Genomic DNA, 25,266 nt, shown 5'->3' with positions numbered 1-25,266 from the left:
GCCATCTCTCCAGCCCAATAATTTATTATCTTAAAAGGCTGAAAATCTGAAAATGTCACACATATTCAAAGTTGGGGAAAAGAGTAAAGATTTTGATGTAACTAATTGTTTTATGTGGAAGCTATTCTTTAAAAACTTTATTTTATATCATACAATGTTATGATGGTTTTAAATATTTGCATTTTTTAACTTAATTATTAATAAGATATAAATACAGCCAGGCATGGTGGTGCATGCCTTTAATCCCAGCACTTGGGAGGCAGAAGTAGGAGGATCACTGTGAGTTGTGAGTTCAAGGCCTCCCTGATACTACGCAGTGAATTCCAGGTCAGCCTGACTTAGAGTGAGACCCTACCTCAGAAAACCAAAATAATAAAAAAAAAAGATATAAACACATAGTTTAAAAAAATCAAAAACTCATAGAAGCAGAACTTTAAATCTGCTTACTTCATGCAGGCAAGAACCAACAACAACAACAAAAAGTTTTCTTGGCTGCCTTTAGGAAGATACAACCTGGCTTCAAGCAAGAAGATTCATGATGATGGTGGCATTTGGAGGTGAAGACATTTGGAAGGAGAACCAACCAAGGAAACAGAGCCAGTGTACCTTGGGAGCTGACGTCATACTTCTCAGCAGAGAGTGATTTCATATCGATGGTGACTTTCTGTAACATCTCGGTCACTTGGACTTGTTGGGTGAAGTCCTGCAGCATGGCCATACCACAGCCCCGCAGGTACGCTTCCAGAAGGACGGCGAACCTCTGCTGATAGTGTCTGGACTGGGCTATCTCACTTCTCAAGAACCAGAATAAGAAGTGACCGATTCTTTTGTTCTGAGGCAGAAGAAAAGAAAGTTGAGATGATGTTGACTAATGCTGTAGGTTAACCAGGCACTTCCCGGTGCCCCAAAATGTCACACTACCATCAATGCGGACGTACTTACTCTTTTTTTAAAAGTTATTTATTTATTTATTTGAGAGCAACAGACACAGAGAGAAAGAGGCAGAGAGAGAGAGAAAGAGAACGAAAGAGGGAGAGAATGGGCACACCAGGGCCTCCAGCCACTGCAAACGAACTTCAGATGCGTGCACCCCCTTGTGCATCTGGCTAACATGGCTCCTGGGGAATCGAGCCTTGAACCAGGGTCCTTAGGCTCCACAAGCAAGTGCTTAACCGCTAAGCCATCTCTCCAGCCCAGACGTACTTACTCTTAAGCCGCGCTTCAGCAGGAATCGGGCCAGTGCACTATCATGGTACGGTTCGAATTTCACAGCCTGGGGGAAGAGCACATTGGTTTGAAGGATTGTGTGTACGTTGAAATGGAGAAACGCTGCCTCTGCTAGAGTGGGTCTTTATAGGCAGGGTGGTGGAATCTTAGCAGCCACGTCAATCCAGCTATTTCATTTAGAAGACACCAAGGACCAGATTAAACCACTTGAGCATCACAGAGCAGCTAAGGACTGAACTGAGACTAAAGGCCAGAACTCCTGACTCCTAGTCCTGTGCTTTGGGTCATGGCACAGATGAGTAGGTAAAGACATTGCTTCAAGTAGGAAGGACTTGAGTTATTGTATGGGTAGAAGGGAAAGACAGAGATGGTTGCAACAGGTTTAAAAAAGGAGAAGGTAGCTGAGCGTGGTGGCGCACGCCTTTAATCCCAGCACTTGGGAGGTAGAGATAGGAGGATAGCTGAGAGTTCGAGGCCACCCTGAGACGACATAGTTAATTCCAGGTCAGCCTGGACCAGAGTGAGACCCTACCTCTAAAAACAAAAAACAAAAACAAACAAAAGGAGAAGGTAAGAGAGGTTGTGGCAATCCAGTACCTGTAAGGAGAAGAATATTAGATAAAATATGTGTTCGATGGGAAGGTCTTAAAACCTTATAGCTTCCCTTTTCGGTAACTCACAGAGCTGCCTTCCAGCTTCTCACTAAAAGTAAATAGCAGGCTGGGCGTGGTGGCGCATGCCTTTAATCCCAGCACTTGGGAGGTAGAGATAGGGGATCGTTGTGAGTTCGAGGCCATCCTGAGACTATATAGTGAATTCCAGATTGACCTGATCTAGAGTGAGACCCTACCTCAAAACAAAACAAAACAAAACGTAAGCAGCAAGCCGAGACCCATCTGCATGGAGCAACCACTATACTTTACCATGCTGTGGCAGGATCAGAGCTTTCTGCCAAACCCCTCATTTTATATACTTCTTGAGGCAGACCTTGGTCTTCACTTTTAGTAGTTTAGGAGTCTTCCTATCATTGGCATGCACTGAATATTGAGTTAATTGATAGCTCTATCACTGAAGATAAGAACCAATAACATATAAACAATTGGAAATAAATAAATCACAGTGGATGCATAGATGTTTGTTATATGGTCCTCTCTACTTTTCAGTAAGTTTGAAATAGTTCATAGTTTTACAAGCCACAACTACTAGCAAATATGGTTTAATTATCAGTGCATTTATAAAGTTAGAAGGTAAAAGACGTATAAGCCCAAAGGACCTAAAATTAACCATCTTAGAGAATTTCCTTTATAAGTAGGAATAATCTATTCTTTTCCCCTCAAGGAACAGAAGACATTTACATTCTAGTTTATAATCTTCTTGGTATTGTTTACAATTCTGACTCTGGCTTTCCAGTTTGGACAACATCAGTACTTAGTAGGGCTTCAACTATAGCCATGCTTTTAACAAAGGCCTCGCGTGGGTGTGGTCATGTGGGTGTCATTGGTTCTGAGAGAGGCCATCAGTCTTCAGTTAATACGTTTCTAACCTGAAAGGGAGTCTTTCTAATCTTCCTTAGGTTTCACTTCTATAAAGACGATGCAGATCTCAACCAGGAGACCATTTTAATCAGCAATGAGTCATTTTGTTACATCTAAAATGTTTCAAACAGCCTTGTAAATGAATGCTGCTCTTCAAATTTAAGACCACGAAAGTCAATGCCAATATTACTTGTTGACATCTTTCGTTTAAAACATTTCCAAGAAGAACATTACTCATCTTCGAATTCTGCAGTTGATTTGGGGAAAAAAAATGACAATAAAAAATAATTCGTAGTCACCTCGGGATGGGGATGATCTCATGCAAGTTTGCTACGTTGCTTGTGTTACAGAAGACCAGATAACTGAAGGTCTTAGTGATTCTAAAATTCTTCAGTTTTATACTAGTAACAAGTGATCAAATATTAATTAATTAATAATGTAGTTGGAGATGTTTATGAGATGAAAGAAAGGCCAGATGAAATGTTTTAAGTATCTGATCAATGGGAAAGTGAAGATTCAGTTAAGGAATATCTAAAGTACCTATTAGAAAATTCCAGAAACTCCCTGTAAACAGTGATCACACAGTTTGGTGTCTTAAATTTAACCTGGCCAATTCTACAGATGCTAACTCAAGCCTCAGCTACTCAGAACTGTTCCTGGATGCTTCCATCCAAATTAAGCGCCCTCTGGCTGCCCAGGTTTCTTGTTGCACTCTAGTCTTCTCTGAGGCACTTGCCCCAGTTTGTTATTAAACACGTGTGTGTGCGTGTGTGTGTGTGTGTGTGTGTATGTGTGTGTGTGTGTGTGTGTGCACGCTTGCTTGCTTGCTCAGGGATAGCTGATCTTGTCCAGTCTTCTCAGTACATGTTGTTGAATTAGTGAACTAACATGTCTGTGCTCTAAAATAACATTTTTGTTTCAAGTTCTTTTTTTTTTTTTTCTTTACTTCCTTTCCCTTGGTCAAGCAGCAAAATGCAATTTGAGAACTGCTAAAGGGAACAGAACTCTTATTCCCTGGTTCTTGAACTTCAGCTAAACCGCAGGCCCATCACTGCGCCCTCAGGACTCCAAGGGAGCGTCCTGAGATCTGACTGAGCTACGCTCCCCGCACCTGCTAGAGAGCAGCCATCAAGATTCTACCCCATATGCCATGATGTCCTGTGAATTGTAATGAACAAAGGTGGAGGCTAAGACCTTTCTGGCTCAAGTGACCCTAGCACCAGATTCATGTGGCATGTGCGGCAGCATAGCCTGGAGGCAGAGCTGGGTTTGAATTCTGGCTTGCTTCTTTTCAAAGTACATGATCTTGGACACCTTTCTTCGTCTCACTGCACACTTCACTTTCTCTCCATGTAAGAGGCAAATGCTAATTTGACCTCCTTCAGAGTCCTTAGTAGAATCAAATGTCACAAGGCACAAAAGAGCATGCAAATCATTCGGAGCCCTGGCACAAGGGAACACTCAATAAGTTCAACTGAAGTAACTAATGAGAATGAGGTGCTCCTACGGGAGCAATTGTCCTAAAAAGTGAAGGACAGCTCCAATGTCTTTAAGATGTTTGTTGGCAAACCTTCAAAGACAGCAAGAAAGTAAATCGAAGCGACGACTCTTTTTCTGAGGCGGCACTGACTGATCATGAAACTCTGAACAAAGGTTATCTGATGACAGCTGGATCGGGTGCCTGTGTGCATGCAAATAATTCTTTGACAGAGCATCTCTGGTGATAACATCAACACCCCTACCTGTACCAGCTGCAGAAGATAGTGCAGCACATCATCGTCCTCCAAGCTTTCCAGTTTCTGGACCGCGATGGCTCTCACGTTTTCATCGGAAAAGTTACAGTCCAGGAGTTGCATGGTCAACCCCACATCCAAGGCACTTTGGTCCCAGATCTCCCTTCTGGCTAGCAGTTGGTACGTTTTGGCCACAATTTCTTGCTGACCCCATTTGACGGAGCTGAACAGCTTAGGGTATGCCTTGGGATGTTTCAGGCTCTCGTACCTAAAATGCCAGAGCAATTCTTTGTCCTCGGCCGTGAGGGGGTTCAGCGGATCGGTGGCTAGGATGGCTTCCAGTTGCTTGCGGAGCTGGTTGGGCATTTCCGCGCGCACCCTGTCCCCTTCCGGGTCCGGCGCGGGCTGGTGCTTGGGTAAGGCTATGGGGTGGCAGTAGTTGTCCAGCAGGATGGAGATGGACATGGCGTTCTCCTTGTCTGGGTTGGTTGCCGACGTGAGCTTGTCGGCGTTGAAGCTCCCTTGGTCCTCGGCCTTCCCGGAGATCTGCCACATGTGCAGCACGTAGTCCCCGTGCCGCAGCAGGAACCGGTGGTCTATCAGCAGCAGGTTCACGTAGTAGAGCAGCTGGGCTTTGCCCTTGGACTCGGCACCGGGCGGCGTCTCCGCGGCGGCCCTGGCGGACGATGCGGGGGCCGCTTTGCCGCAGTAGATCTGCAGGTTCAGCAGAGCCCCCTTGGGCAAGTCTTTGATTTTGATGCCGAACTCGAGCCAGACGTTCCAGAGCACCTCCTCGGCGAAGGGCTTGGGGCTGGTTCTCCTCTGGCACAGGAGCTGCTGCCCGTGCTGAATGTTCGCTTCCACGAACACCGTGAGGTCGGCGTTCCGGGGCAGGACGGGGATGTCGATGCCTCGGATCTTGACCCTGAACTTCCGGTCGCAGTCCCACAGGGACACGGTGAACACGCTGTCGTGGTCCTTGCCGTGGACGGTCAGCTGCTCGTGGTAGCCCGTGACGCCCGTGCAGTCGTCCACCAGCGGCCACTCCTCGCTCCTCACCGCATCCAGGGCCGGGTCCGGGGGCGTGTCGAGCACCAGGTGCATCTCCTCTCCGTTTTTGAGGCACTGCCTCACCCACTGGAAGTTTTTTAGGGGCGTCTCACCCACGAGGTACTCGTCCCTGCCGCAGACGCGCAGCACGAAGTCCCGCTCGCCTTGGCTCTCCCCGATGTCCATCAGTGACTTCTTCTTGGCTATCTTGGCGAAGAAGCGGTGGAGGATGGCCGCGGGCGTGTCGTCGGCCGAGACCTTGATGGTCTGGCTGGTGGTGCCGCGGTGGATGACGATGAGGAGGCAGTTGTTGGCGATCTTTCTCGACAGGTAGTCCGGCAGGGGCTTGGACGTCACCCCCGGGTGCATGGCGTAGAGCTGCGCGTCCCGACTGGCCACCTCGGCCATGCGAGGGGTGACCAGGCGGCGGCGCGTGAACTCCAGCTCGTCGTCGTGCACGTTGCTGACGTCGGTGACGTCGTAGCCGATGAGGGCCGTGAGCTGTCGCTGGAAGGCCAGCGCGTCCTCGGAGGGCGCGCGCCGCTGCACCACGTGGATCTGGCCGGGGCTCTTGGGCAGCGCGCTCCAGTAGCGCAGGCAGTCGAGGGTCTGCACCACCTGGTGCTTGTCGTAGATCTCGTACCACTGCCCCTTCTTCTGGTAGAGCAGCTGGAAGCCGTCGGGGCCCAGGCGGTGGTAGAAGTCGGCGGCCGCGCTGGTCTCGAGCGCGCGCAGCCACACCTGCGCCCTCATCTGCTCCACGTTGCCGTGGCCCGCCACGTGCAGCAGCGCCGTCTCCGGGCCCGGGCCGCCCCGCTGGCTGGTGGGCAGCACGAACTCGATGGGGATGAGCTCCGGGGACGACAGGCTGCCCGCGGCGCTGCGGGCCTTCATCCTCCGGCGCCTGCGGATGTTGTCCTCTCTCAGAACCACCAGCTGGTCACTGTCCTCCCGCTCCATGCCCTCCTAGGAGACCTGGGAGCGACAAACGGGAGGCTCGGGTCACCAAACAGACCTCGGCTCACCACCCCTTCCCCCGCCCCCTCGCGTTTCCCTGCGAGGAGTCAGAGAAGATGTAGTCAGCTGGACCTGAGCACCGGGAACAGGGGGCCAAAGTGGCTCCGATGTGGCAGCGAAGCCGGGCTGTGGTGGCGCACGCCTTTCATCCCAGCACTTGGGAAGCAGGGGTAGGAGGATCGCAGTGTGAGAGTTCGAGGCCACCCTGAGACTAACATAGCGAGTTCCAGGTCAGCCTGGGATTGATGGAGATCCTACCTTGAAAAACAAAACCAAACCAAAGCAAAAAAAAAAAAAAAAAAAAAAAGAAAAAGAAAAAGAAAAAGAAAGAAAGAGAAAGAAAGAAAAGAAAAAGAAAAACCAAAACAAAAGCTGCAGCTAGTACAGCCCCCTAGGAGAGCAGGTGTGGACATCAGGAGCAGTCATCTCTTCTCTGGCCACTTATTGTCCAGGTGACGGGAACTACTTAGTCTTTGAGCTTGTTTCTTACCTGTCAGTTTGCTTAGTAATACCTCAGAGGTTTTTTTTATTTTATGAGCAACAGATACATGCCTGTACACTTTTTCTAGTTTGGTGTTTGAAAATTTTAATTCAAAAATATGTAAAAACTCATCCAACACAGTGCCTAGTGTATAATGGCTTAAAATAGCAACTGCCTTAAAGAATCCTGGAACACAGATAAGTGAAACTATACAGTGGAAGATGGAGCCCTTAAGGGACAGGATGCAAAGTCGAGGTGTTGAAACAGTTCTGAAAAGAGGCCAGCCTATTTCCTTTGTACAGTCTCCAACTTCTCCAACCCAGACACCTCACCCAATCTTGCTTCATCTTCTCTATTTTCAAACTGTCTGAACCCAAGATCTACCCCCTAGTCAACTTCCTGTCTTTATTTTTGCTTTTTGCTCTTTGTACTTGGGAAAGCTAGCCGTTTCATTCATAAAACTCAATATATCAAAATTGTTACAAGTTGTACTCAAGGTCATTTGAAGATGCATAAAGCTCAGGATCACGAGATGTGTAAGCAGGCTAACTGCTGTTGCTGGAGTGGGGGAGCTTTGCCCAAACTAGGACTCCTAATGCCAGCCTTTCGGTAATCTTAAGTTTGCACCCAATGGTTTGATCTGCCTCTGCTGTAAGGAGTGGAGTCAGAGGGGCAGGTGTGATTTCTGCTCTCCAGTGACTCTCTAGGACACTTATTTGGCTCCTCTTTTGATCTATTATTTTCATCTCCATATCAGAAGTCTCAGATTTAAGGTATCCACTCTTTCTGTAACTATTTAACAAGCAGTTCCCCTCCACCACTGCACTAAGAAACCCATCAAATAATGATTGAGATGCTTGCAAATATTAAAACTAAAAGCTGACTCCTAAAGCATTTTGATTTAATATTTAGTGTCACTTCATTGTTAAGACATTGTATTCTAAATCAGAATTAACTTTTTCAGCAAAAGTTATCATTTCAGATAATATCATTTACTCTCTTCAATAACTAGTGTTACCGAGATTTACAATTACTTATTCCCATAAGCAGAGTGGAACACTTCACACATGCCCAAGAGGAGAGCTTGAGTCAATGCTGAACAAGACTAGATTCATTAGATCTAAGCTTATGTTCAAATCTTAGCTTAACTCATTTTAGTCAATACTACTCTTAAAATATAATGAAGCTATGCTTAGTAAGTAAGTGGAACCACCTGTCCCAAACAACTGTCTCCTGTAGCTTAAAACATTCACTTTGGTATTTTGCTACATTATAGAATAACTAACAAAAAAGGAGTTATAAAATAGAATGATATTGACAGACACTTAAAATAAAATGCCCCAATTCAGGCATACAAAAGGACAGTAGTATTTTTGTCAGTAATAACAAGAAATCTTAAGCGATACAAGATTCATAAGAAAACAGGCTGACCACATACTCACTGGTTTCCTTCATGGTGGAGGCACGGAAGGACTGTCCTTTTACAGAAGCTGTCAGAACTCACAGCATGTAAATACAGTCATTTCTAAGCATGCACTTGGAAGACTATGAAGCTGGGTTGACACAGTTCCCCCACCGCTTCCTCCCAAACAAAACCAGAAAGAGCTGGTGCACCTGCAGACTCTGGCCGGAACCTCATGGATTTCCACGGTGTAGGCTGAACTAGACAATGAGGCACAGGCGTGCGGTGGTCAGGTCATTTTACAAACCGTCATTTTACAAACCGGCAACGGTTCCAGATTTAAAAAAAAACAAAAAATATTCTAGCCAAGAAGGAAGTGTCACTATTTCAAGTCAGACCCAACAAAGAGCAAAAAATAGAAGGCATCAATACCTGACAGAGCCCCGGAGATGATGATGCTGAGGGGTCATTTGTTTAAAAATATTTTTTTTAAACAAAACAAATTCCAACCTACCCCAGGCACTGCTCAGCTCTCTCACTTTTCTGGGGCTCCTGCATATCCAGATGCAGAGGAAGTGCCGCAGTTACCAGGAAGGAAGTTTTAACCAAGTTGATTATGCATGTGATGGCTCATTTGAAAAGTGTCACAAATGCATTTCCTGCTGAAGCACAGAGAGCAAGAGCAGGCGAGTGAGCAAGCTTTACCTTCTTCAGGTTTTCATTTGTTTTTTTCTTCAAAAAAAAAAAAATTGTAAGAGACACTGAGACAAATTACAGGGATCCAAGCCAAAACTTAAGACGTAAACCAATGCAATAGCTTTGTAATTAGCTGTAAATACAGGGAAGACATCACAGCCACAGAGTTAGAAAACGACGGTGTGGTAAGAGGTGGCTGAACAGTCAAGTAAAACCCTCAGGGAATTGGGAGAAGCCTGGATCGTGTGCTATCACTAAAGGGTGGTGGGAGAAAAGCCTGAGGCCCAGAGGACCCAGGGCTCAAGCTCAGTGCTTTCAAAGGCAATGTCTGGGAGCTCACTTCCTTAGGTTGGTGAGAGATTTCTCTATTTTATTTTTCCAGAGCACTTAAGTCTCAAAATATCACTATCTCAAATTGAAAGTCTCTCTCTCTCTCTCTCTCTCTCTCTCTCTCTCTCTCTCTCTCTCTGTGTGTGTGTGTGGTGGGTGCAATGATGATGAGAGTTTCCTGTGAGCAAAGATAAGTGACTCTAGACAAACTGGCAGAAGGTTGCTCTTCTGGGAAAATTGGGGAGCTGAACAGTCAGTATCAGGCCGATAGCCAGTAACTACTGGGAGATGCCTCTGATTGCCACTGGATTAGAGAACAAGGGGAAAGTCATCCTAACTTGTGTTTAAAGAGCAGTTCTAGATTTTTCCAGGACTTGAATTCCTTCCAGCTCCCTAAGCATGAACTAATGTCAGTTCCCCTCCACCCCATGGGGTCTCTATATCAGAGTTCCCCCACCCCTGCCTTCAAGCTGTCCTGGGGTCCAGCTCAGTGGACAGCCAGCAGATGGAGATGGCCTCACAAACTTCCCAGAAGCATGTCTTGATGAGTTCCTCTGAATATGCTGATATTGAGAAAAATGAGTGTTTAATCTGACCAATCTACTCTCACCCAGTCCCTTTGGGTCTTAACTTTTTAACTAGTGTTTTAACCATAGGTATCAGCAGGCAAGCCATTTAGTCAAAAGCTGCCTCCCAAATATTTAGAAGGGGATTCTCAGCTTCCAAAACTATATACTATGAAGGTTTGGGGGAGTGGGAGGGCTGACTTCAGAGAGACCATGAGACTGACCAAGTGTGTTCTCCAGGCCACTGAACCTTCTTTCCTGGCCATCTAGCAACACACACACACACACACACGGGGGGGGGGGGGGGGAGGTGGGGGGAGAGGCTACACTCAGGTCGTTGGGCCCCTTTGCTTTGGAAGGAACTATTGAACTAGGTTCACTTATGCAAATGCTGTCAGTTCTATGACTAAACTTGCAAATACTCTGGGCTTTATTGGTGTGGTTTGAGTTGAAAAGTGCCCTGATCTTCCTCAAATCCTAATATAGTCACTAAACTTTGACTACCTGTGGTGAATGCTCCCGGGCAGAAGTAATGACAAATGTCTCCTTCCCCCCTGTGAGCACTTCCTCCAGGCTGAGCCTATCTTTACTAGTAAAATATTTTATCCTCAGAACTTTTAGACCCATAGGCTTCATTCTTATTCTGTTTATTAATATGTTTCTTCTTTTTCTTTTCTGTGAATATCCATGCATCTAGCAGTGTTTTATATATAGTAATCTAGCAAGTCATTTTGTTTAAAAAAATCAGAGAGAGAACATGACCTTCTGTATAGCATCACAGGACTGACAAGATGGAACAGATTCAAAAACAAAAACAGTAGGAAGTGTTAATCAGGAAACAGGTTAAGAATTAGTTGTTTGCTGTGAGGCTCTTTGTAATTAGCTTTTCAGAGAGATTATTTAAAGCCTATTTGGAGAGACAAAATATCATGAAGATGCATTTTTCATCATGAAGATGTACAATGTAGATTACTATGGTGGTATTATAAAAGCTCTACCATTCATGATGCCTGATTTACTCCTGATCCAGCTTTAGGCCTAATAGATGCGAATTCATCTCTCTGGGCTTCTTAATCTACCAAAAGGATCACAACCATCCTCCCTACCTCTTAAGAAGCTGCTATAAATCTTCAGTTTTCAACAGAGCAACGCTTTACTTAACTATATTCTTCCCGATGTTGTTTTGGATGCTCTAGAGAACACACAATTCCAGGAGTCATGCCGACACAACATACAGGGAAAGGAGAGGCCATGTCGTCTGGTGTGTTCTGTTTTCAGTGAGGACAACTTTCCCAAGAGCCTCCTTCAGTCCTTACCTCTCTGATCAGAATTGTGGCAAGTGTTCATCCACATCACAATGGCAAGGGGTACGATTATGTGAATGGTTTGAGTTAGTCAGGAGTCAGTTATACATTGAGTTCCCAGCAGTCCAGACAAGCAAAACAAGGTATTAAGGGCTGTGACAGTTAGGGCATGGGAATATTGAGGAGGATCATAGAATTCTCTTGTAGAACTGTAAAGACCACTGGGGAGGCGGGTTATCTCATCATGTAGGCCGAGGGGAGTCACTCCAAATCCCATCAAAAGAAACAATAGAAAATCAGTCATTGTCAACACAAACCAAGGTATCTATATCCAGTGCCAGAATTCCTACTGGACATTTTATTTATTTATTCTCCATATCCTTAGTAGCACAAATTGGTCATTGGGTTCACTTTGCTCCATTTCCTTGTTCAGTTCAATTTTGCCAACAGAGCTTGGGAAGCACTTGAGAAAACTCTAGCAATGATTTTTCTGTAAATAGAGTTTTAAAATTCCATAGCATGAGACATTTGGCTCCCCCATGACCTACCCTAGCTTCGGCCTCATCTCCACACCACGTCCACAACTGGCAAGGGAGCTGCTCTCTGATCCACACTTACTCCTCCACGCTCCACGTGTTGGTGTCTGCTCCCTCGGTTCCCTCCCTCCTCCACTCTTCTGTCCCCTCTCCTGCCATCTCTTCAGTCATTTGTCATGGCACTGTCACTGCTCAGATCAGTCAGCTTCCTCTTGGAGGACTTGCTGGTTTAGGAAACCCAGTGTTAGGGGAGACTTTCCTCACTGGTAATCCCCACAGAGACACTACAACCAACATCATGAGAGCAAATGCGTCTACACCTCTACGTCCTCCATGGTTCTGAGCACGTCACATGCCCGGCCATTACCTCTCTCATCTTCCCAAGGAGGAGAGCACTCCCATGATCCTCACTGACAGAGGGTGAAGCCAGGCACAGAGAGGTCAAGTGGCTGCCCCAAGCCCCACAGCAGATAAGTGAGAGGCGCCATATTGCTTCTCCCAGGGGAGGATAGATTTTTACTCCACTGCCTCCTCCACCCGACATTTGAGCTCTTTAAGATGAGTGACTGCCACGTTCATTGCTATTCCCAAGGGATCACACACACACACACACACACACACACACACACACACACACACACACGAAGTAAAGCCTAGAGAAATGTTTGCAGACTGGATGGTTTTTATGGAATGACTATTTCTGGAAATCGCTTTGAATTTTCAGGAATATGAAAGGATAGTGGATGATATTCCCAAATCTTTTGAAACCAATTAAAACCCAGGTTTCTTCTCCTTTCCTTCCACTGAACTTAAGAGGCCTCCTTGTCCAACATCAGAACATGGTACTTGGGAGGAAAGTTGTCTGCAGAGTGAAACTTAGGAAGTATGACAGTTTGATTAGTGCTACAAGAAGCCACACCACTTTAGAAACGTGTCCTTTAAAGCCCTTTTGTGGATCAAGTCTGTTCATTTTCTAGGATGCTCCGTTGCTAATATTGACTGGGGGCAAGGGAGACTGCCACTCGTGTCCCTGTGAGCAAGGACTTTTCCCATGTCATGACTTAGTCAGGTCCGTACCTGAAACCCTGCCTTCAGAATTATCTGCAGAGTGCCAAGGGCTCTTGTCTGTCTGCTTACACACCCATCTAATCACCCTGGCTAACTGTTTCTTCCTCTCTGACCATTCTTGTCCTAACAGAAAAAAGCTGCTTGCAGGAAGTGAGTCAAGTTCCCAAACAGCCTATAGTTCCTTCATTCATGGGATTTTTTTTTTTTTTTAACTATTCAAAGTTATCACCTAGGGTCTGGCTGATTGAACAGGGTCTTCTCTCAACTTAGTCATGAGCTCACAGTTGACAATATAGTAGTTGCTGCCCCTTGGGCCTTTTAGAAAACCAATGTCCCAAATCCCCGAATTCTCAGCTTCCATGTGGCGAGAGTAACATCCCTCTTGGAAGGAATTCAGAAGGATGCCTGGCCTCTCCAGGCTCAGAGAAAGGCACAGAGAGACACTGAGTACACTGTCTGGAGCCACATTTCTTGGCCACTGGAGGGTAAGGAGACCACCATGAGCTCACAGCCTTCTGGGCCTTCTACACACAGTCAAAACCTGGGCTGCTCATCTAGTTCTGGAAAGCGCTACATGAGCTACTGGGGGAAAGTAGCCAACAACAGTGTGAGCAGGCAGGGGTCTAAGCTACTCAGAAGCAACCAGCCTGACAAGAAGTCCACACCAGTGAAGTGGTTAATTATAGGCTTGGTGGGTAACCAATGGCTTTCTGATTGCCTAAGAGACCCACTCAGTGGAAAGGAATCCATATCTGGAACTGGGAACTAGGACTAAATACTATGGAGACAAAGATTATGTTCTCCAGTATTAAACTCTGTTGCAGACAGCTTCAGGTTCACTGAGATGAACTTCCAGACCAGGCACAGTTATGGAGGAAGAGATATTTATTGAAGATTATAGGCCCAGGGGAAGTTCCATAATGGCAGAAGAAGCTGGCCTGCCTCCACAGGCCCAAGCAGAGAGAGAGAGAAGTACAAGCCTAAAGGTCAAAAGCCACAGCACACTGCAGGAACTCCAGCTAGGCACACTTTGCATATCTTTAGATTGAAATCTGAAACTCACCACCACACCTTAAGATCCACCCAGTGACACTGCCTCCAGCCAGGTGGCTACAGATGCAAACTACAAACAATAAAGAACTGAATATATTGGGGGCCATCTATTCAAACTACCACAGGCTCCCACTAGTCTTTGGCTAAAAGAGGGGTTACATCCATGAAACACTCCCTAAATCAATAATGCTTATCTAATTTAACCTACACTGACTTTGCTTTCCATTGGAGAATCTGTTTTTCTTTGTCAGAAGTCAGTGGGACCCAAGGAGTTAAACCAACTCTCACATCTCAGTCAAGGCCCAGCTGAAACCACAGAGGAAGTGGGGAGACGGGCAAGAGTGCTGCTTCGATAGTGAGCCTGACAATCAGCACCAGGGTGAAGGAGAGAGACGCTGAGGACACTCCACACCTACCAAAGCAGAGATGTAGTGGCTCTTAAGAGCTCATAGCTGAAGTAGACTTAAAAGCAGAAAGATTGTAAGAGCCACAGGTTGGGATGTCATGCCCAGAGGCACTGTCTTCCCCCAATAACTGACTGCTGCTCCCACAGTGCCATGGGGAATACCAGCAACCACACTGAGGAGGGACCTTAGCAGAATAGGGGCAGGGAGGAGGGGAAAGATGGTTCTAACACATGATGTATTCATACAAAGTATGTTCTTTTTTTGAATTTTTTTTCTGATTTATTGCTTATTTATTTATTAGAGACAGAGAGAAGGACAGAGAGTGAGAGTGGGTGCGCCAGGGCCTCTAGCCACTGCAAACAAATTCCAGATGCATGTGCCACCATGTGCATCTGGCTTATGTGGGACCTGGAGAATCGAACCTGGGTCCTTAGGCTTCACAGGCAAGGGCCTTAACCGCTAAGCCATCTCTTCAGCCCCAAAGCATGTTCTTAATAAAATAATAAAAAGAACTGGGCTGCTTTGCTACAGGAAACCATCCTGCAGGGACCCAGGAGAAGCCAAGAGGGAGGTTGAGGCTGGGCCAGAGCTTTTTCTCTCCCTGCTTTGTTCTGTACTAAGCCTAGGAGAAGTCCTCTTCACCCCAAAGCTTGGCCTGTGTTTTCTAGAATTACCCCGTTTGTTTAATCATGTGAAAACGTTCTTCAGATCAAGAACTACCACAGGTATCTTAACCTGAGCCCACCCCTCAGCACTCCTATTGCTATAATCTCTCTCTCTTCAGTTTTCCAGTGGATTTTTCCACCTTTCCTCCTCCTCTCTTGCCAATCCTCTTTTTCTTTCAAGGCAGAGAGCTCTGACATGAAGAGGAAGGGGCTCTGGGTTGCTGTTGCTATGGCTTCCTGATGGATCCTGGCTCTGGCTTCACTAGTGAATTTGTAAAACACGCACACATGCATGCACACACACACACACACACACACACACACTCTTTCTCTCTCTCTCACTCTTCTTTGTGTTATATGTTAACACGAGCTTAAAAACAGTTTCACCCAATGAGTTTTACTTACAGATGCCTAAATATTGTCACTTCCATAATTTCTTCTTTTTATGTTTTATTTGTTTATTTGACAGAGGAAGAGGGAGAGAGAAAGAGAGAGAATGGGCTCACCAGGGCCTCTAGCCACTGCAAACGAACTCCAGATGCATGCGCCTCTTTGTGCATCTGGCTAATGTGGGACCTGGGGAATCGAACCTGGGTCCCTTGGCTTTGTGGGAAAACACCTTAATTGCTGAGCCATCCCTCCAGCCCTTCCATAATTTCTTACACAATTCAGTGCCCTGTTCCGTATTCATGCAAACTCCTCTCCCACGGATCAACCCCATGTTTCAGGTGGAGGCCGTTCTCACAGACTGGGACCTCTTTCTGTGGCTAGTCCATGGTTATGCTAGTTGTAGAACCACGGAGTTGGTCAATATGTCATAAAGGAAACATGATCACTTTGGAGCTTGGTTGGAAAGAAAGAAGTCTTCCGACCAAGTGGATGCTGCGGAATTCCATTCAGTTATCAACTGCCTTGTGCATTCATTCCCACTGTTCACACATTCGTTTACCATTCCCTATTGGACATCTTTTATGTGCTGGCACCAGGGTTCCTGTCTACAGAGAACTTGCAACTCGGGTCTTGTTATCACAGAGGGTAGAGTGTAACACGTGTCTTCAGAGCTGTGTAGGGAAGGGGCTGTAGGAGTGTGGAGCAAGATGTTGCCTTTTCCAGCTCATCCTTCTGGGTAGAAAATCCTCATGGGAATGGTCAGGGGAGTAGGTATAATTTGCATAGACAGAGATAAAGGAAAAGACCAGTCTAACAGAAAGAACTGTGAAAGGCAGCTACTACTTAAAAGAATGAAATTCATGGGCTGGAGAGATAGCTTAGCGGTTAAGCGCTTGCCTATGAAGCCTAAGGACCCTGGTTTGAGGCTGGATTCCCCAGGACCCACGTTAGCCACATGCATAAGGGGGCGCACACATCTGGAGTTCATTTGCAGTGGCTAGAGGCCCTGGCATGCCCATTCTCTCTTTATGTATATCTGCCTCTTTCTCTCTCAGTCTGTCATTCTCAAATAAATAAACAACAAAAAAAATTTAAAAAAATATTTTAAAAAGAATGAAATTCATGTAAGAAAGCTGGACTCTAAGAGAGACCAGAAGAGCACGGCCTCTGGCCAAGGATATGCCAAGCATTCATAATAAAACAGCCAAATCAAACAAGGTGGGTGTGGGAGTGGAGGAGGTGATGCTGGAGTGTATCTCTAAAGCTGCCTCTGCTTTCTTTCTTAAATTCACAGCTTGACTAAGGTCTACTTCTCCTACCTTCCCTTCTACTTCTAACCTTTCACATGGCTCTGTGTGACAAACGCAATAGCCCCACATAGTAACTAGAGTCCCATGCGCTAATCACGGCTACATTTCAGCGCTTCGGGTTTCTTTCTCACCTCCTGCCTTCATGCAGGTGGGCTGGAAAGGGGGAGGGCTGTTCTGCGCACTAGCTCAGTACCTAGCCCGTCTCACCAGTGGCTCTGCACCCTTCTTCCCTTGAGTCCTCCACTGAGACTGAGAAACACTACATCTCTGGTATCCACCTTCCACTGGCTAAAACTCTGTCACGTGACCCAGGTTGGCTAGAAAGACTGCCTATCCATGTGCCCAGAAGGAAAAGAGAATAGGATTGACGAACCCATAGTATTATGTTTACTGAAATATACTACAGCTAATTAAACTTCAACAAGTATGATAAAATCTAAATCTACCATGCATCTAATTTCATGCCCCATGAATTATTTGTGTCATAAGACAGAGTATGACTGCCGACATTCACGCTGTGATTCCATCTTATCCCTGAGTTGAGTGATGGTGGTAAGTAAAGGCTCTGACAAATTCAGAAACTGGCATTTACCCTGATGCCTTTTCCAAATTCCTCTGCAACAATGCACTTCTTCATTCACTCACGAGGAAATTCTGTTCCAGTCACGCAGAGCAGGGATCCAGAGAATAGTCATTAAACAATGAAATAATTCCTAACACTCTATGTGATCACAATGGGATTAAACTACAAATCAACAGCAAGAAAAACTATAGAGCGCATACACAAAATCATGGAAACTAAACAGTGCATGCTAATGAATGATGAATGGATCATTGAAGAAATCAAAACCAAAAAAGGAAAACAAAAAATACATAGAATCGAATGATAATGATAACACAACATACAAAACCTATAGGACATGCTGAAGGCAGTCCTAGAAGGGAAATTTATAGCTTTGCATGGCTATATTAAGAAATTAGATAGGTCACAAGTAAACAAGTTAATGCTCCACCATAAGGCCTTGGAAAAAGAAGAACAAGACAAACCAAAAATCTGTAGATGGGAAGAAATAATAAAGATCAGGACAGAAATTAATGAACTACAAACAAACAAACAAACAAAATACAAAGAACCTATGAAACCAAGAGTTGGTTCTATGAAAGGACAAACAAGATTCACAAATGCTTAGCAAATATGACCAAAAGAAAGAGAAAAGAGATACAAATTAATAAAATTAGAGATGAAAAAGAAGCCATTACAACAGACACCAGTGAAATTCAGAAAATCATAAGGACATACTTTAAGAACATATGCTCCACTAAGTTTGAAAACCTGAAAGAAATGGATGATTTCATAGATTTATATAACCTACTAAAATTAAATCAAGATGAATAAACTGTATAAACAGACCTATAACAAGCACTGAGATCAAAGCAGTTATAAAAAAATCTCCCAACTAAAAAAAGTCCAGGCCCAGATGGATTCACTGGTGAATTATACCAGACCTTCACAGAACTAACACCACTGCATCCCAAACATTTCCATAACATAGAAAAGGAAAGGATACTACCAAATTCCTTCTAAGAAGCTAGCATCACCCTGATACCAAAACCAGACAAAGAGAACAATAAAAAGAAAATTACATACCAATATCACTCATGAATATAGATGCAAAAATTCTCAACTAAACACTGGCAAACAGAATACAAGAATATATCAAAAAAGATCATTTATCCCGACCAAGTAGGCTTTATCCCAGAGGTGCCGGAATGGTTCAACATATGCAAATTTATAAATGTAATACATGATATAAATGGACTGAAAGACAAAAAACACATGATCACATGATCATCTCAATAGATGCAGAAAATCCAACATCCCTTCATGGTAAAAGTCCTAAAAAGCTGGGAGTAGAAGGAACATATCTGAACATAATTAAGGCTAGTTATGACAGACCTACAGCCAACATTATACTATATGGGGAAAATCTTGAAGCTTTTCTACAAAAATCAGGAACAAGACAAGGATGTCCATTGTTTCCACTTTTATTTAATATACTACTGGAAGTCTTAGCCATAGCAATAAAGCAAGAGACACCCATAAAAGGGATACAAATTGGAAAGGAAAAAATCAAGTTATTATCTGCAGATGATATAATTCTATACATAAAGGACTCTAAAGACTCTTCCAGAAAACTACTAGAGCTATTAAACATTTTTAGCAACCTAGCAGGTTACAAAATTAACACACAGAAATAAGCAGCCTTCCTATATGCTAACAACAAACATGCCGAGGATGAAATTAGGGAAATACTCCCATTCACAATTGCCTCAAAAAAAAAAAAAAAAGCACCTTGCAAGAAAGCTAACAAAAAAAATGAAGGATCTCTACAATGAAAACTTTACAATGCTCAAGAGAGAAACTGCAGAAGACACTAGGAAATGGAAAGACATCCCATGTTCTCAGGTTGGAAGAATCAATATTGTGAAAATGTCAATCTTGCCCAAAGCAACCTATGCTTTTAATGCAATCCCCATCAAAATTTCAATGGCATTCTTCATGGGAATAGAAAATTTCCTCCTAAAATTCATTTGGAAGTACAAAATCCTTAAATACTGAAAACAATGTTGAGCACAAAAATAAAGCTGGCAGTATCACCATACTTAAGTTTAAGATATATTACAGAGAAACAGTAACAAAAACAGCATGGTACTGGCACAAAGAGAAATATGTAGATGAATGGAATAGAATAGAGGACCCAGATATAAATCCAGGCATCTACAGCCATCTGATTTTCAACAAAAATATCAAAAATATTCATTGGCGAAAAGACAGCCTCTTTAGCAAATGGTACTGGGAAAACTGGATATCTTTACCCAGAAGGATGAAAATAGAACCTTATGTCTCTCCATGCCCCAGAATCAAGCCCAGGTACATCAAAGACCTTATAACCAACCTGAAACTCTGAATCTGATTGATAAAAAAGTAGGGGAAACCCTTCAACATATTGGCATAGGCAATGATTTTCTGCATATAACCCCAGTTGCTCAGAAAACAAAACAACTAATCAGTTACTAGGATATCATGAAATTAAAAAGCTTTTGTAGGAGCCGTACTTGGTGGCACACACCTTTAATCTCAGCATTCATGAGGCAGAGGTAAGAGGATTGCTGTGAGTTCGAGGCCACCCTGAGAATACAGAGTGAATTCCAGGTCAGCCTGGGCTAGAGTGAGACCCTACCTCGAAAAAATACAAATAAATAAAAGCTTTTGTAGGGCTGGAGAGATGGCTTAGCAATTAAGGAACTTACCTGTAAAGCCAAAGGACCTTGGTTCAATTCCTCAGAACCCACATAAGCCAGATGCACAAGGTGGTGCATGCATCAGGAGTTTGTAGTGGCTGGAAGCCCCGGCGCACCCATCTCTCTCTCTCTCCCTTTCTCGCTCTCTGAAATAAATAAAATAAAATAAAATATTTTTTAAAAAGCTTTTGTACAGCACCTACAGAATGGGAGAAAATCTTTGCCAGCTATACATCTGAGACAGGATTAATACCCAGGATATACAAAGAGCTAAAAAAAAAAAAAAACCTAAATAATAAGAAATCAAATAGCCCAATTAAAATTTGGGCTATGGAACTAAATAAAGAGCTCTCAAAAGAAGAAATACAGATGGCATAAAAACATCTAAAAAAAAAAAGTTCTACATCCTTAGCTATCAGGGAAATGAAAATTAAAACTACTTTGAGATTCCATCTCACTCCTGTTAGAATGGCTCTCATCAAGAATACAAATGGCAATAAATGCTGGTAAGGATGAAGAAAAAGAGGAACCCTTCAATACTGTTGCTGGAAATGTAAACAGGTACAGCCATCAGTGTGGTGGTTTATTCCTAAGACAGCTAAAAAGAGATTTACCATATCCCAGCTATAGCACTGCTAGGCATATATCCTAAGGAATCTTCTCAGTACCTTAGAGATACTTGTGCATCCATGTTTATTGCTGCTCTATTCATAATAGCTAAGAAATAGAACCAGCCCAGATGCCCCTCAACTCATGAATGTATAATGAAGATGTGGTACATTTATACAAAGGAGTTCTATTCAGAAGTAAATAAAAATGAAATTATGAAATTTGTAGAGAAATGGATGGATCTGGAAAGGATTATAATAGCGAGGTAACTCAGGCCCAGAAAACCAAACATTGCATGTTCTCTCATATATGGATCCTAGATGCAAATGTTTATAGTTGGATGTGAGTTGGATTAAAATTGGTAGCAGAGGCCAGTAAGCTAGAAAGGGGCTATAAGGGAGAGAGGGGAGAAGAGGACTTAAGAAGATGATATTGTATATATGTAAGTAGGTGAACAGATTACTGAGGGGTGGAATGACATAAATGAGGTCAGGGGAAGAGAATGAGTGAAGTATGGGTATGGGGGAGATTTAATTAAAATTAATTATGTCATTAAGAATAAACCATATAAAACTCACTTTGGGTTAGAGAAGCTTCTTTTTTCAGATGGTGATGACCACTGGGATGACTCAAAAGTTACTGTAGTGCTGAGAAGATGTGACAGAGGAGTGTTCAGCACTGAAACAACTCTACCACACTTTCCAAAGCTCATACCCCATTGTGGAGGAGGTGAGAGAAAGAATGTAAGAGCCAAAGGAAGGGTAGGACTCCTTACAATTCAATCTTCCAGATACAAAATAACCTGGATATCTATGGCCTCACAGTGCCTGGCATTACCTACACAGGACCCTCATAGGAGGAAAAGATTATGACCTCAAAATAGAAGAAAGACTAATTGAGAGGGGAGGGAACATGATGGAGGGTGGGTTTGTGAAGGGGAAAGTGAGGGAGGGAAGGGAATTATCATGGTTTATTGTCTATAATTATGGAAATTGTCCATTTTTTTTTTTAAATGAAGAGAAATTGGGCATGGTGGCTTGTGCCTAAAATCTCAGCACTTAGGAGGCTGAGAGAGGAGAATGATGGTAAATTTGGGGTCAATCTGAGGTAGAGACTGCCTCAAAAAACAAATAGCCTGGCATGGTGGTGCTGTAACCGGGTGATAGGGGTCCAGGAAAGTCCTTGAACCCCAAGCCCTAGGTTTATTTCTAATTTGAATCAAAGAATTGAATAAAAGAAAGACTGAGAAGGATAACTATTAAATTATTATATTTATTGAGGGAAACAGAGTGAAGGACAGGCATCCATGTGGGTAGAGATCCCACATGGAGGGCTGGAAAAAAAAAGCATGGAAAGAAAAGACAAAAGGAAGTTCAAGGAGCTCCTGCCATGTGGGGAGCTGGAGGTGGTAAAGGATGCATGTGAGAGTAAGGGCTGGGGTCCCTTCCAGCTGGGCCTGGGCTAAGCCAGCCTACACCCAGCTGAGAGAAAACCTCCCTCACAGCTGGAAGTTCCCAAGTAGTCAAAGAGCCTGCCCTCCCCTCACCAAGGTCTTTATAATCTCATAGTAAGTAGTGAGCTATCTTCCAGCTCAGGTGAGCCAGAGAGACAGCTGGTTGGTTTGGACTAGGGGCCGTTTCAGGAAGAGGCTAGCCCTGACACAAAGTCCAGGGAGATGAACTCGATCAGCCACAATGTTTAAATCCTATGAAAGACCTCCCTCCCAGGAGGGTCCTGGTTGTTTGTGGAAAAACAGGTCTAGGAAACTAGGAAAGAGATACGAAGTCAGATTAGCTTGGATTTCCAGCAAGTCCAACTTTTCCTGCCTTCTTTTTTTTTTTTTTTACCTTCAGGGATCTGGCCATCCTAACTGTATCACCCCTCAGTGCATGCCTTCAATCCCAGCAGTGGGGAGGCACAGGTAGGAGGATCACTGTGAGCTCAAAGCCAGTCTGAGACTACATAGTGAATTCTAGGTCAGCCTGGGCCAGAGTGAGACCCTACCTTGAAAAACGAAAATTAGGGCTGGAGAGATTGCTTAGTGGTTAAAGTGCTTGTTCACCAGTCCTAAGGACCCAAGTCCGACTCTCCAGATCCCATGTAAGCCAGATGCACAAAGATGAGGCAAGTGCAAGGTCACACATGTCCACTAGGTGGTGCTAGCATCTGGAGTTTGATTACAGTAGCTGAGTCCCTGGTATGCCAATTCTCTCTGTCTCTCTCTCTTTCAAATAAATAAATAAATAATTAAAAGACATAAATAAATAAATTTAAAACAAACTGAAAAAAGAAATTTTTATGCTTGCTGACTTTATTATTGTCAAGGCCAGTCCCAGTCTTTTTTTTTTTTAATCAAACTTTTGGAGTGTTTTGTCAATTTTTCTTCAACTGTACTACTATTAAACTTTATCACAATATTACTATTCTAACAAGTGTATATTTTTTGTTAGTAGCTTGATGGGAAGTTTGCATCATGTAATCATGAGAGCAAGTTGATAAGGACTTTTTTCCACTTGCGGATTTCAAGGCTGCCTCAGGCAAGAACAGCCAGACATAACATGAGAATGGTCCATGTTGGAAGAGGTTTTATGGGCTGATTCTTAAAATGGTAAATGCTACTTCTATCTCATTTCACTCACCAGACTTCAGGCATGTGGCCACACCTATCACAGGGGTGGGTCGGGAGGGAGGAATATTGCTCCTGCTTCAATTCAACAATGGGTCGAAGGTGGTGGAGGGCAAAACTAGCCAGTGTTTAGTGACTAGCTAGTCATTTCTGCCCCAGCCCAGCTACCAACTTCTCTCTCTCTCTCTCTCTTTTTTTTTTTTTTTTGAAATATACATGCAATACTTGGACTCTTCCCAAATTAGATGTACTAGTGACATTGGTAAGAAAACAAAACGAGACCTTGCTTTAATAGGGTAGTTTTGAAATACGTAAATGTTGGGCTGGAGTGATGGCTCAACAGTTAAGTGTGCTTCCTGCACAAGTGTGAAAGCCTGATGGGGCCTGAAACCATCTAAGCTTATTTTCAGATTCCACAGAAACAGCTGGGCGTGGCCACCCGTGCCTGTAACTCCAGTTCAGCAAAGAGGAGCAGAGACCAGGGAATCACCTGGGCTCATGAAAACACAAGCTCTGCTATCAGTGAGAGACTCGGGCTCAATGTAAGGACATGCAGCGTGGTCTGGGTACCACAGGCAAAAACACCCTCTGCTCTAGGCGAGTACTTGAGATGCTACAAGAGCACATGCATGTGCATACACCATACACACACACACACATATACACACATACAGAAACAAAGCACATCACACACACACATACACACAAGCAAAAAAATACCAAGTAGTTAAAAGTGTCTTTTATTTTGGCAGGGGGCAAACCCAACAGACTGGCCTTTTTTTGTGTGTGAGAGAGCAAGAGCGAGAGTGAGAGAGAGAGGGGCTGGAGAGATGGCTTAGCGGTTAAGCGCTTGCCTGTGAAGCCTAAGGACCCCGGTTCGAGGCTTGGTTCCCCAGGTCCCACGTTAGCCAGATGCACAAGGGGGCGCACGCGTCTGGAGTTCGTTTGCAGAGGCCGGAAGCCCTGGCGCGCCCATTCGCTCTCTCTCCCTCTATCTGTCTTTCTCCCTGTGTCTGTCGCTCTCAAATAAATAAATAATTAAAAAAAAAAAAAGAGTGAGAGAGAGAGAGAGACTCGAACTCCAGACGTGTGCGCCACCTTGTGTGCATGCGCTACCTTGCGCACTTGCATCACCTTGTGCGTCTGGCTTACGTGGGACCTGGAGAGTGGAACATGAGTCCTTAGGATTGGCAGGCAAGCAAGTGCCTTAATCGTTGAGCCTTCTCTGCAGCCCTCTGTTTTGTGTTGTTGGATGGTAACTCTAATCTGCAGGGTTGTTAACATGAGTCCCTGACAGGGGTTACTGCGGGCCAAGGCTCCAGTGAGATGACAACGACACCTCTGGCCGTCACCAGGGCTGGTGGGAGAGACTCCTGTTCTCTAGCTAGCAGGCAGGGGCGAGATCACCGTCCTCGACCCTCTTGAAGTCAGGGGTGACCGTGCAGTTTGCATCCATCAGTGAAGTGGTGGCAAACTTTGTCACTATTTTCCTGCTTGCTTTCTGCTTGTGGAGATCTTAAAAACATGTATTAAGGATTACAGTGGTTGAGGCCCTGGCACTCTCCCTCTCTCCCTTGATCTCTCTAAAAATTTAAAAAAAAAAAAATGTACTAAGATAGAACTTTGTCAACCTAGCCCCTGAGAGACTTGGTTTGACAGAATTCCCTGGCTGCCCCACGCTGGACATGACTGTAAGAAATGCTCTCTGGTGGGTCAACTGCTGAAATTGTGGTTCCTTTGTCACCATGGTCTATGTCACAGCAGGTTGTTCCTTCTTGAAGAAAAGAAAAAAAGGTTAACATATTTTGAATCAGATTTGATAAGGTTAATTTTCACTCAATGGTATTTAAAACCTTCTTGGTAAAAATTTTGTTGAAATCAATGTTAAGTGATATTAAAGTGCTTATTTATGTGTTAAATACAACACCTTATTGTAAAAACTTCGAAAGTAGCCGGGC

The 25,266-nt window shown here is 44.2% G+C and overlaps 1 protein-coding gene across 4 annotated transcripts in view; it reads right to left on the bottom strand.

The window, feature by feature from the left end:
* Window positions 1–9,009, bottom strand: part of Pik3cg (phosphatidylinositol-4,5-bisphosphate 3-kinase catalytic subunit gamma) — a 39,826-nt gene extending 30,817 nt beyond the window's left edge. Inside the window, exons 1-4 of one of the 4 annotated variants that reach the window (XM_004652880.3) lie at window positions 8,878–9,009; window positions 4,505–6,520; window positions 1,208–1,273; window positions 607–832 (exon numbers count right to left, since the gene is read on the bottom strand). In XM_004652880.3, coding sequence (XP_004652937.1) covers window positions 607–832; window positions 1,208–1,273; window positions 4,505–6,505 — 2,293 coding nt within the window. In that variant the 5' untranslated portion in view covers window positions 6,506–6,520; window positions 8,878–9,009. The other 3 variants (XM_045135929.1, XM_045135928.1, XM_045135927.1) reach the window with 3 other exon arrangements.
* Between the last annotated feature and the right edge of the window lie 16,257 nt (window positions 9,010–25,266).

The sequence above is a fragment of the Jaculus jaculus genome, chromosome 16, assembly GCF_020740685.1.
Source record: "Jaculus jaculus isolate mJacJac1 chromosome 16, mJacJac1.mat.Y.cur, whole genome shotgun sequence".
Lineage (NCBI taxonomy): Eukaryota > Metazoa > Chordata > Mammalia > Rodentia > Dipodidae > Jaculus > Jaculus jaculus.
This window is presented reverse-complemented; position numbering and strand designations above follow the sequence as displayed.